Genomic DNA, 13,975 nt, shown 5'->3' with positions numbered 1-13,975 from the left:
GTCGCGTGGTTTACCTCTGCTCATCACTACCTTAAAGCCATTCAGTACCATCGCTCTTTACACCACCACAATCGTCGCTTAGCGCTGACAACAGAAATGTGGGCGTTAAGAGGAGCTCCTCGAAAAATGTAACCATTCTTTTTAAACTCGCCACACACATTCACAGTGTTAGCTGGACTGCTAGCAACACTGATACTCACGAATGATTCCTTCCATCGATTTTATGCAACTTTTGACAACCAGCCCCACGAAACTCGGCGATCTCTCTCCCTGAGTAGAAGAAGACTGCGTGGTTCTGGTTCAGCCGTGATGGTTCCTCCGCGATTCCACTTTCACAGCGACATCTCCAACGGTCGACTCGGACAGCCTGACCTATCTGTCACTCAAGTGACATCCAGTGCCTAGGCCACGCTCCAAGTTACTGAGCTACTCTAATGGTCCCCCCCCCCCCCTGCAGTTACTACTTCGCCACTGATAATGCCTCCTTTTATACTGGCCGGTCCGCCTCTCGCTACACCCTGTCCTTAATTCTGCATCACATAGAGGTGTCCGGATACTTTTGATCAGGTTGCCTACATCACAGCTGCTGAAAATATCCTCTCGTCCCCTTTCCCGGAACTCACGCGGCATCGCGAAAAATACCAGCAGCGCCCGCGGCCAGAATCCGCCCACTGCTGGTGAGGCAAATTTAGCGACACACTACACCGCAGATTTACTCGCAAACTTTTTTCGACGGGCCCGGATTAATCCTCTGCACTAATACAATTACAAAGTCAGTCTATATGAAGGGCCCGCAGCCTCGCTGCGACCCTAAATGCTGTGTAAGAATCTGACCATTTCCAGAAAGATTCCGAAATTCGATCACTCAAATGGAAAACGTACATCGCTATCGGTTAATACACAGCACCCAGACGCCGCCTAGTAACTGTTGCACCGAAAACGAAACAGGAAAAAAAAAACATCACACTCAAATTTCCACGGAAACAAATGGATGGAATGTAATAGTTTCAACTAAACCTCGCCAAGTCCGGTTCGTTCACGGAACACCACACCCAGCTCGCTACTGTGTCCGCGGTCTGATGTACGGTGCACGCTTGCATAACCACAAAACTCACCCATATAACCAGAAAATGATTGATTAAAATTGTAGACAACTTGACAACACTTTTAAGTTTGCCGTACTGTATGAACAACTTCATTCAGCGGTAAGGATGACTCAGTCTAGATTTGATATGCTGGACACAAAACATCACTTCCAGCCTGACGGGTCACACGCCCCTCTACGCCCACGTTGGCAGCCGCCCGACTTGTACATTTCGTGAGCTCGAAACCACTGCACGAAACTAGCTAATTGCTACGCCTTGCAGTCAGTCAATGTCGGCAGTAGAATGGAGGCACGTTCATAGACTATATAAAGTGTCTGCAAAGGGTTGCTTTCTGCCAGCTCTTCTGGAAATTTTACTTCCATCAAGTGGTGAAGAAATGCGTTTCGAAATGGGGAAATCTTCAGTCATTTGGCCAGAACAGCAGTCCTCCATTCACAGTTCCAATGGAAGGAGTGTGGAACGTCAGACCCACTGTTTCCAGGCTGGACAAAGCGGCCTTCCCCAGGCTACTGGGAACTGCCCCCGTCTTCACAGCAGCCAGGAGGAGCCCGCGAAAGGCACTTCGCCTTTAGGCCACAAGTGGCCCATCGGGACCATTCGACCGCCGTGTCTTCCTCAGGTGAGGATGCGGATAGGGGGGGCGTGTGGTCAGCACACAGCTCTCCCGGTCGTTATGACGGTTTTCTACGACCGCAGCCGCCACTATTCGGTGTAGTAGCTCCCCAGTTGGCATCACGAGGCTGTGAGGCAACGGGAGAGTTGAGACGCCTCGGAGATATTCGAAGTTCGGAGCTGGCGCGGCCGCGCTGCAAGCCGGGGCCCGGCAGCAAACACGTGGTGCTGAACGTTAGCTGCACAAGAGTGGCGGTCCCAGCGCGTGGTCCAGGCCGAGCACGTGGCTGGGAATTCCTTAGCGATGCTGTGTGGATGAAGGAGCCTTGTATGCCGAGAGCGCCAAGGATGGCGGACTTTGTGAAACCATCATGGCAGACATTTCACAGTTCGTATAGAAATTAATAATAGTCAGATGAATCATGATACCTCAAAAAGAAACATGCACATTCCTATTATTTCCACGGCGATTCAGATGGTGTAATCAGATTTTCAATATCTTTATCAGTTTAAGGTTTGGTATCTGACGGTAAATTATACAAGTAACACCCAGCAACGAATTTCGAAAATCGAAACGCTTCATCCGATTTCGTCGACCGACGTGTGATTAGAAAGCTATTAGTGTAAACCTAAATTGGTATAAATTACAAGCATGTAACTTGAATAGTACATGAGTTATTGGAGGTCAAAGTTGCCGATTACTAGCGATCGCGTCAGGCCATAATTACTCCACTGTTACACGAAAAAACGGTAGCAGCATGCTATTAAATATATAATATTCATAAGAAATTGGTTAAATATTTACTGTGTTTTAGAAAGCACAGAGACATCAGACTACTGGCCTACCTTTTGTTGCTATTCCTTTGATATATGTTTATTTAATTTGTTTATGTATTTAATAATGTGTGTTACAGCTTGTTTATGGTCCAGCCGTAGGTTCAAGTGGCTCTGAGCATTATGTGACCTAACTCCTGAGGTCATCAGTCCCCTAGAACTTACAACTAACCTAACGACATCACACACAGCCATGCTCGAGGCAGGATTGGAACCTGCGACCGGAGGCGGTCGCTCGGTTCCAGACTGTAGCGCCTAGAACCGCACGGTCACTCAGGCCGGCACAAAGAACAAATTTAGCGACGCGGTCTCTGGTTGGCTGCTTGAATTTGCATGCGCAACAACCTCTTTGGTGAACTTCAGTGCTACCTAACTCGGAAACGGCGCATCGTATGGATTTTGCTTTCCTAACAGTTATTTCTCAACACAACCTACCTTCTAACACCCTTACAAGCTTCTTAGACTCTTTCCGACCACCCAGTATAACCGTCGATTCCAGAAGTACCACTTTCACACAGTTTATCCGAGGCTTCGTTCATGTCTGCTCGCCATCGCGTTCATTCCTTAACATCACAAAGACGCATTCCTCGCAAAGAGTACTGAAAACGCAGGATCGTTACACGTTCTTTGTGCAACGGTAAATCTGCTCACTGACCTAATGGCATTTCCCTGTAGTCTTTACTCGCTCATTAGTTACATGCATATTTTATAAGTACCATTTCATTAGGTACTAAACATCTTATCCACTGACAAATAATATCTGAAACACAATACAGTATGTAGTTAATTATTTACAGCCTTTGGCGCTAGATGAGAAGTAAACTAACATTCTTCTTTCTCCAAATGTGATTTGTTTTATCCTCGTAACTGCAGTCGACAAGCATCATGATTAGCCGTTACTTCACGTGCATTGAGTACTTCGCTATCGGATGTGTGGGTGAGAGCAAACCCGAGCACTGATAATTGTTTGTCACTAAAATAGGGTGTCTTCTGAGGGAGTACACCGTTGTTTTTTTTTTTTTCAGGAGAAGACAGCTGCAGGCGAACATGTACTGGTGTGTACCGTTCTTAAGGCAAAGTCTCGTGTAAATAGATGCTCCTTTCTCACTCAGTGCTGAATGGATCATGAGTTCTGGCGTTCGTTCTTCTCTACAGTGCGCACAAGCATTGGAAATGACAACAGGCAATGAATCTTTGTTTCTGTTTTTGTTTTTCTTGCTAATGTATTCGGCCTTGAACCGCGTGACAGACAGTAATCTACAGGAAAAAAGAGAGAGAGAGAGAGAAAAATACGTTGTGTAATTCTCAGGTTGAACGTGCCGCAGATATCTCCTCTTTTAGTAATGGTTACAGTACAATATAAAATGTTTCAATTCATTAATAATAATAATAATAATAATATAATTATTTACACTGCTTTAGCGCAACTACCTAGAAACTTCAATTCACTAAAATATTGGATGTGAACAGTATTCGTCCGAAAATTTTTAAAAGTACATCTTTCATGTAACTGATTTATGAACTTTAACAGTAATAAACTGTTATAACTTTGACGACGTCATAATTCATACTATATACAATCTAATTGTTCACTCGCCGTTGTCCCTGCCATCATTGCGATCGTGTAAATGGGAGTGAGTGCGGTTTCTTTCATTAATCTCCACTTATGTTCGGGATGCCATTATTTCTATTACTTTTGTTCTTATTGCATGGTCTTCCCCCTTGCTATGTTCCTTTACTCAAATACTGGTCGTTTGCCGGTTCTGCTTGTGGACACATGAACTGTCTCGGGTTTGTGGTTGACGGTAAGTACTGTCAGTTTGTGAGTGGTCACCTTTAGCATTTACACTATGTGATCACAAGTAACCGGACACCCCCAAAAACATCAGTTTTTCATATAAGGTGCATTGTGCTGCCACCTACTGCCATGTACTCCAGTGGTCATTAGACATCGTGAGAGACTTACGGACTGCGAACGTGGTCAGGTGATTGGGTGTCACTTGTATCATACGCCTGTACGCGAGATTTCCACACTCCTAAACGTCCCTTGGTCCACTGTTTCCGAAGTGATAGTGTAGTGGAAACGTGAGGGACACGTACAGCACAAAAGCGTACAGGCCGACCTCGTCTGTTGACCGCCGATAGTTGAAGAGGGTCGTAATGTGTAATAGGCACACATCTATCCAGACCGTCACACAGGAATTCTAAACTGCATCAGCGTCCACTACAAGTACTATGACAGTTAGGCGGGAGATGAGAAAACTTGGATTTCATGGTCGAGCGGCTGGTCATATGTCACACAGCACGCCGTTAAACGGTAAACGGTAAACGACGCCTCGCTTAGTGTAAGGAGAGTAAACATTGGACGATTGAACAGTGGAAAAACGTTATGTGGAGTGACGAATCACGGTACACAATGTGGCGATCCGATGTTAGGTTGTGGGTATGGCGAATGCCCGGTGAGCGTCATCTGCCAGCGTGTGTAGTGGCAACAGTAAAATTCGGAAGCGGAGGTATTATGGTGTGGTCGTGTTTTTCATGGAGGGGGGCTTGCACCCCTTGTTGTTTTGCGTGGCAAATCACAGCACAGGCCTGCATTGATGTTTTAAGCACCTTATTGCTTCCCACAGTTGAAGAGCAATACGGGGATGGCGATCTTTCAACACGATGCAGCACCTGTTCATAATGCACGGCCTGTGGCGGAGTGGTTACACGGCAGTAACATCCCTGTAGTGGACTGGCCTGCACAGATTCCAGCGATAAGGATGTTCACACAACGGTTTACGAATGATTCACGGGATTTCTATCGTCCAGGAATTCAACGATTGGCACAACGTTGCGCCCTTTGTTTACGGAGACCTGGTAATTACGTTGACAATACGAGTGGCGTTCAATAAGTAATGCAATATATTTTTTTCTCCGCCAATTTCGGTTGTAAAAATGCGGAATTTGTTGTGGAACGTCGAGTGATACTCCTGCTTGAGCCCCTGTAGTTCCATCAAGTTCCGGCAGGTGGCGGCGCTACACGCGGCCTTCAGCGGAGGGGCGCGCCAAGCAGAGAGCTGTCACCGAGTTTCTTTCGGTGGAAAACCAGAGCAGCGCAGATATTCAGGGGCGCTCGCAGACTGCCTACGGCGACCTGGCAGTGAACAAAAGCACGGCGAGCCGTTGGGCGACGCGCCTGTCATCTTCGAAACGAGGTCGCGCAAACGTGTCCGGCCTGGCGAGCGGCGGCCGCCCGCACACACACACACACACACACACACACACACACACACACACACACACAGCTGCGGCCCCTGCAGTGTTGGAACGCGCCGACACTCTGATTCCACGTGGCCGACAGGTCCCAACCGAACACCTCGCTGCTCGACGGGACGCCTCTGTTGGCAGTGCTGACACACACTGAAGTTGTTCGCGCTACTCTCTGGAAAATGAAGAAACGACTGCAGTGGGTTCATCGCCACGAATATGTGAACCAACTACTACTTCTCCATGAGAACCTAAGGCCTCCACAAGTCCGCACACCCGAGAGCAGCTCACAAAACTCTGGACTGTTCTTCCTCGTCCTCCCTACAGCCCGGATCTCGCAACTTCCGTGTTCCATCTGCTTGGCCCAATGAAGGATGCACTCCACGAGAAGCAATACGTGGTCGGATTATATGGAGTTTATTGATGCAGCAAGACGTTGGTTCAAACGTCGGCCAGTGGAGCGGTACCATGCCGGCATGAAGGCCCTCTCAGTAAGACGGCGTAAGGCCGTCGAATTGGACGGAGATTATTTTTGAAAACTAGGATTTCGTAACCAAATGAGTGGAAGATAATATGGTGTATTTGAATCCTGACCAAACCGAACTGCTTTCAGAAATAGAATGTATTGCGTTAATTAATGAACGAGTCTTCTGTATCTGCCTCACTTTGAAGTGTAATTCAGTATTTAATAAAAGCTCCTTGACCAGCCATAATAGTACGTAACTTACTTTTAGAAGTCTCTTCGTATATCTAAATATACGAACACTTCTAACAAAATATTTTTTTTGTGGGGGGAGGGATGCCAATTCATGACCCTGCCCCCCCCCCCCTCCTCAATAAATGTCTCACCCACATACGGCACCAGTAGTACTGAGGAGTGTGCGGTACTCTGTTGTTTGTTACCAGTATACTCTGGTACATGTTACCAAGCAATCAACCTGACAGCCCTCTGCCAAAAGACTCTCCGAGCGTCGCACATCCCGTTGCCGAGTCAGATGGCGCACTGGTAAGACTTCGGATTTGCATTCGGCAGGATAGCGGTTCAAATCTCCGTCCAGCCATTTACACTTCCCCTTAATCTGCAATAGTAAATGCCAGAATGTTATAAACAAAGTAGATTTCCTTCACCATCCGCACCAATTCGAGCTTTTCGACACGACGTTACAGCTTAATCTTCCTCCCTTTTGTATATTTCATGCTCCACCGACAAGGGGAAGGCCTCATCAAACACGAACAAACCGATTCGGCTTATATTTGGCTCTTCGCTTGTGTACAACCTGAAAATAAAGATCATGAACGATCAGCCTATTTTCCATTTATTTTTAATAGTAAACCGCCTCCTGTAATGCAATAAACTTCATTCATTATTAGTTTGTTATTGTCATTATTATTATTGTTATACGTTCACTCGCAAGAACTTTCAAAAATGGTTCTCTGAGCACTATGGGACTTAACATCTGAGGTCATCAGTCCCCTCGAACTTAGAACTACTTCAACCTAACTAACCTTCACACACATCCATGCCCGAGGCAGGATTCGAACCTGCGGACGTAGCGGTCGCGCGGTTCCGGACTGAAGCGCCTAGAACCGCTCGGCCACCGCGGCCTGCGCACGTACTTTCCTCTTCCTATTTTCTACCGATGCACACGGTAACCACTTCACTTTACGAAGCCAGTCTCTCTCAAGTGTGATGTTTTTATTTGAATAATTGTGTGTTCTGTCACTGAAATTGATCTTACGTGTGTCATTACGTAAGTGTTGAGTGTATCCTTATCCTACGTTCCATGTGCTTGAAGTGTTCTGTGTTTAACAGCTACGGAAATAATGTGTGTGTGTGTGTGTGTGTGTGTGTGTGTGTGTGTGTGTGTGTGTGTGTGTGTGTGCGCGCGCGCGCTCTTACCCAAACTCACCGATGATAATCCTCATATTCACACTAGCTCACATCCTACACGATAGCGTTAAAAGTGTTCAGATGTTCTAAAACTGTTAAGTAAACCTAAGAAAGACAAGAAGAGAATTAAAATAGATAACTAGAATAGGAATATGTGACAGGCTGATCACTTAGAAACAAAGAAGGATGGGCCATTCTCCCTTATAACACATTAAAATCGTCGTCCTAAAATGTGATATAGTCTGTTATCAACTAATGCATCACACTTTTATAAATAAGGAACCACCATGCTATAGTAAATGTACCAAATGTTGTGAAACATACGACGAAGCTGACTTCAAAACGTAAAATGCCAAATACATTCTTAGTACAGGTACTGTGATGAATAAAGTCTAGTTAAAACAGTACTTTTATTCGGTGTGACGAAATTGAAGTTTTATTGAACTCAATTACATTTCCCGGATCAGGTTCAGTTAAATATTGTTTTTCAAACAACTGCTGTAAAGTGAACTGCTAGAAACTTTCTTTTATGAAATTGTTTTTCACACTGATACTTAAATGACCGTTCACCACTGGAGGGCATTTTGTCGTCTGTGAAATGCAGATTAAACGTATATTTAATTAATAGATTTGTTTTATATAAATGTTTCTCAGTCCGGTCTGTTTTAAATGTTAACACCGTATGGGAGTGTAAATACAGATAGATTGAAGTACTTCAGCTAACGTGTCACATTTGTTATGTTTGTGTCCAACCCCCTGTTATCTCAAAGTTAGGAAGTAATTATCAGTACAACAGCTTATCAGTACAACAGCTTATCAGCGAAAAACTTCTGTGTGCGATCATTACAGATTCAGTCTGGCACCTCACGGTCAAATAAAAATTATTGCTGCTAATGAGGAGAAATGAAACAGTAGAATCGCATATTACTGAAAATACAAAGGATAAATTATTCCATACAGATACTACGATATCCCGTCTAGTTATGGACAGTTGACGGTGATTTGGACTTATACTCTTCGACATAAAATCTGGCCCATGGCAAGCCGCCCTGGAATCTAAGTCTGCAGCTCTCGTAATATGGACAAATAAACTGACCACGCTGACAATTCTCCAAGTCCGGCGATCTGCACAATATGGCAACACCGTAGGCTGCAGCAGTTCCTTGAGAAAGTCTTGTCTTCTGCTGAAATTATGCTACGCCTACACCCCTGGTCTACGTGTGAACAGCGCGTCGCCCGAATGCGACGTCTTGTGGTCGAATCTTTACCTCAATCTTATAGCGCCTTTAGTCTGAATACTGCAATCCAGAGTTTGATGGTACCACACCTACTACCTATTTAACGTTCCGATACACCGGTAATAACACTTCCGTCCAATAACATTTTTGCGAAATATTTCTCGGCAGACTATCTGCCTTTCAACGCCACATGTGTCAGAGCTTTCTAGGACCCACTTGCTGGCACCTGGCAACAAATGCCGCGGCTGCGCAGCGCTCGCTCACCCTGTGACTCAAGCATCAGCCACCACTAATACCCTTGGAGTATAAAATGCTTCAATGTTGTTGAGTTATGCTCCACGAAAAATGACTAGGATTTGTCTCTCACGCTCGCTAACAACAGATGAAGAATTTTATATACTCTGATATGCAGGACTTGAGAATAGCCCAAAATTAATTTTATAGTTTGTGATTCAACCAGAATAACGAACTTCATTGATTAATGTTATTATTAATGCTTTATAAGTCGTCTTTTTTCCCTTTTAGAAGACATTCTTCAAGCAATTTTTTCGTCAGGAATCCTTATGTATAGGCCAAGAAACAGTGAGTAATTCTAACGTAATCAGCTTTACTGTCGTTATTCGATTTCTGACGTAAATGTACGAGATAAACTGTAAGCATGTTCTACACCAATGCAGGCGTACTGCAGATTTTTAGGTCCTGGTATGGAATCATGGAGTTAGATTTAAATCAACAAAATTGTCCATTTTTGAAGCTACCCACAGAGGAAGAAAGTTATTAACGCCTGTTTCAGCAGACGTCTGCAGTGGTGCCAAATTACTACTACACAGCCTTAATCAAGCCTAACTACACTAAGATGCCAAAGAAACTGGTACACCTGCCTGACACAGTGTAGGGACCAGGCGAGTACACGGAAGCGCCTCAACACGACGTGGCATGGACTCGACTAATGTCTGAAGTAGTACTGCAGGGGATTGACACCATGAATCCTGCAGGGCTGTCCATAAATCCGTAAGAGTACGAGAGTGTGGAGATCTCCTCTGAACAGCACGTCGCAAGGCATCACAGATATGCTCAATAATGTTCGTGTCTGGGGAGTTGGTGACTATCAGGTTTAAACTCACAAATTCCTGGAGCAACTATGTAGCAATTCTGGCATGTGGTGTGTCGCATTGTCCTGCTGGAGTTTGTGATATTCGCTATTTTTGGCTTAATTAAAACAGCAAATTCAGCCAGAAGGCAAATACTTGTTTATAAAGAATGATTAATATATAATAAGGCGTCGCATGGCGACGGTGGAATTTTCTAAATAATGTAATTCGTCGTCTTTGGGCGGCAATATAAACAGAAAAACACGGATGGATATGCGATCCTTCACTATTTTGTTCGCTGGAGAATAAATGAAGCCTTGAGCGCTAAAAGGACTTTTACTGTTTTTCTCGAGTAAGACGGACGCAGATTGGTGGCGGTCTGATCTAATTATTTTTACTAAATAAATAAAAACGTGTTCCGTCTAAGTTTGAGTGAAGTGTAAGAAGAACTGTTAAAACTTATCGTGACGACGCATGGGTGACTCAAAGAAGACAATGGCTATATAAAAGAGCGCTCAATGGACATGATATGGACATAAAAATCTACCGTCATTGTAGTATTAAGCTAAAGGTACGATATATGTTTTAGTTATAATAAATATTTGTTCTGGGAATACTGAATCATTTAGCAGTGCTCATTTCTATTATCTCCTCAGTATTATTTTCATTTTAATTATGCATTTTGCTAATATTACAGACTCCAAGATCAGCAGTCCAATGTGCGTGTTACATTGATAAAAAGAAAACTGTTTTATCGTCTTCTTGCATCAGCTTTAATATTGAATTTCCCTTTTGTGTGATGTTACAGTTGTTTTTGCGCCCTTAAGAACTTTCTGGTCCCCTAGAAAATTGTTTGGTCATAACAATAACTTCACAACCGGGTATGATCGTATCTACGATCATGAAGTAATTAGAAAGACGATAACGCAACTTCTTAATCAATAGCACGCTAGTTGTGACTGCCTCAAGCCACGCGAAACTGCAAGTAAAAACTATTCACATCTCATAATGCAATATTTTATGACAATGGTCAATCCATGATTCTTACGCCAATTGTGATTGATAAAACAGTTAGTTAAATCTCAATTTCCAACTTTCCATTGAATAACAACATCACTTTTATTGTGTAACATCACAAGTTGTCCAAGTCGGTCGGAATGCACACTGGCCGTGACTGGACGCAGGTGATCAGACAGGATGCACACGTACGTGTCACCTGTCAAGAGTCGTATGTAGACGTATGAGCGGTCCCGTATCACTCCAATTGCTCACGCCCCACACCGTTAAAGAGCCTCCGCCAACTTGAACAGTCCCCTACTGACATGCAGAGTCCATGGATTCATGAGGACGTCTCCACACCCGTACACGCCCACCGGCTCGACGCAATTTGAAACTAGACTCGTTCGACCAGGCAACGTGTTTCCGGTCATCAACAGTCCAATGTCGGTGTCGACGGGCCCAGGCGAGGCGTACAGCTTTGTGCCACGCAGTCATCAAGGGTAGACAGGAGGGCCTTCGGCTCCGGAGGTCCATATCGATGATGTTTCTTTGAATGGTTCGCCCTTGTTGATGGCCTAGCATTGAAATCTGCAGCAATCTGCGGAGGGACTGCGCTTCTGTCACGTAGAGGGATTCTCTTCAGCCGTCGTTGGTCCTGTTCTCGCAGGCTCATTTCCCAGCCGCAGCAGTGTCGGAGATTCGACGTTTTACGGTATTCCTGATATTCACGGTGCGCCGACTACAGCGCCACGTTCAACTCCGTTAAATCTTGATAACCTGCCATTTTACCAGCAGTAACGGATCCAACAAATGCGAGAGACACGTGTCTTATACAGGGTGTAAATTTAAAGTTGACGAACTATAATAACTCGAAAAATAAACATCAGACGAAAAAATGTGTAGAGGCCAAAGTTGATTAGTTTCGAGGGGGACATCTGCTGGTGGCTGGTGCTAAAATTAGACCGCCACCCCAGGCCCCTGGGGGTGCGCCGGGAGGACACTTCAAAATTTCGACTGGGAACCCCCATTTCTTATTGCAAAATCAGATTCTACATAAATAACTACGTAAATTTTGTCTTAAACATTTATTTTGATTCTTGGTAGATGGCGCTGTAATTCAAGAAAATCCATGTTCTCATTTTTGCGTGGAAAATGATTACGGATAAATAAAAACACTTACTTACTTCGTAAATTTTGATTCGCTAAAACTAAAGCTCTCCCTCTCTCCCCATAGGGTGGGCTTTGAGACAGGAATTAAAGTTTTACAAAATGTTGACCCAAATGTGCTCGCGGGGGCGCTACACGATATTCGGCTGGTGTACTAGTTTCCTTGGTTCTTCAGTGTACATACGTACAGAGTGACTGCCGCCTCCCTTCGTGCTTGCCAAACCCTCCTACCTTGGTCAGCAAGTTCGCCGAATCTCTCCCCAATAGAGAATGTTTGGAGCATTATGAGCAGTGCCCTCCAACCATTTCGGGAATCTGACGATCTGACGCGCCAGTTGACATAATCTGACATAATATCCCTCAGGAGGACATCCAACTAGCCAGTCAAATAATGCCGACGCGAATAGTTGCTTGCGTATGGGCCAGAGGTGGACCAACGCGTTAATGAATTCCTGTTTGTAAAGTTCTTGTATAGAATGAACTATCCAAATCTTCTGAAATTGTAATTATCTGTTTGTCTTTACGTGGACGTCGCGTCGGATAATTCCTTCGTGGTGCGTCGTGGTTTTTCTTTTTTTTCCGTAAGAGCGTATATGCTGCAGTAATATACCGGCAGTGATGGAATGTATGGCACTATCTGCAAGCAATGCGTCCCTTATATCGGTATGCAAGGTACAGTGTGCTTAGCCGGCCGAGGTGGTCTAGCAGTTCTAGGCGCTCAGTCCGTAACCGCGAGACTGCTACGGTCGCAGGTCCGAATCCTGCCTCGGGCATGGATGTGTGTGATGTCCTTAGGTTAGTTAGGTTTAAGTAGTTCTAAGTTCTAGGGGACTGATGACCACAGATGTTAAGTCCCATAGTGCTCAGATCCATTTGAACCATTTTTGAACAGTGTGCTGTCGCACTGCGCAGGTACTTCCTCAAGTCGGAGGCGACGGCGATCCCTGAGCTGGCGGCGGACCGCGTCTTCCACAACACGGAGGGCCCGGTGGCGGTCGACTACGCCCCCTACCACACGCCGCTGGCCGAGGCCTTCCTGGAGGCCGCCGCGCTGCTCGGCTTCCCGCAGAACGACTACAACGGCGCCACGCAGGTCGGCTCCTCATACCTGCAAGGTAAGAACGGGAGCCACCTCACCTCACACCTCACACCTCACCTCACATGGACGTAACGTGCGCACAGACGACTGTCTTGCACGATGATCTTAGAAGATAACACTGATAGTTTTAGAGCGATGTGTGTGTTGAGCTGGTACCAGGCCGTCATGCCACACTCCACCGCTGACCTGAGCCACGGTAATCGAGTGGTGCGTTATGGCCAGACGGTTGTACTGAATCAGTGCTGGAATACGGGTCGACCTGGAATCGTGGCAGCGTGGCTGCCGCATCTGGACGTGCCCACTAACGTAGCCTTCATAAAGTTAGTGCATCAGAGAGGGCTGCCCAAAACGTCTGCAAAGAGTTGCGTCACTCACAGGCACATAATACTGCGTAACACCACTGATCGCAAAAAAAGAACCTAACCCACAGGGGCCGAAGACGAGTGTCACAATCGTTTTCAAACCCGCCAAGAATTGCTGCTGTCAGGGAGTGCAGGTCCATCTCGACCAGTTTCTCAGCCAACACCGCACTGTGAAACGCGTGAAATGGACATTTGGAGTCCGGTACCGTAAACCAGGTGCACTTTGACGCATTTCCAGGTTCAAACTTGATTATCAGGACCGCTTTTTAACTTCTGTCGATATTTATGCTAGTGAATATAAGGGCCTGTGTGAAAATTTTACAT

General features: G+C 45.3%; 1 protein-coding gene across 1 annotated transcript in view; it reads left to right on the top strand.

Annotated features, from left to right (window-relative positions):
* The window catches only part of LOC126100703 (glucose dehydrogenase [FAD, quinone]-like), a 159,176-nt gene that overhangs the window by 105,174 nt on the left and 40,027 nt on the right, over positions 1-13,975 (top strand). The window contains exon 9 of the mRNA XM_049911319.1: positions 13,103-13,305. Coding sequence (XP_049767276.1) covers positions 13,103-13,305 — 203 coding nt within the window. The remainder of the gene's footprint in view (positions 1-13,102; positions 13,306-13,975) is intronic.

Source organism: Schistocerca cancellata, chromosome 9 (genome assembly GCF_023864275.1).
Source record: "Schistocerca cancellata isolate TAMUIC-IGC-003103 chromosome 9, iqSchCanc2.1, whole genome shotgun sequence".
In the NCBI taxonomy this organism is placed as follows: domain Eukaryota; kingdom Metazoa; phylum Arthropoda; class Insecta; order Orthoptera; family Acrididae; genus Schistocerca; species Schistocerca cancellata.
Note: the sequence above shows the minus strand (reverse complement) of the source record. Positions and strands in the feature narration are given on the sequence as shown.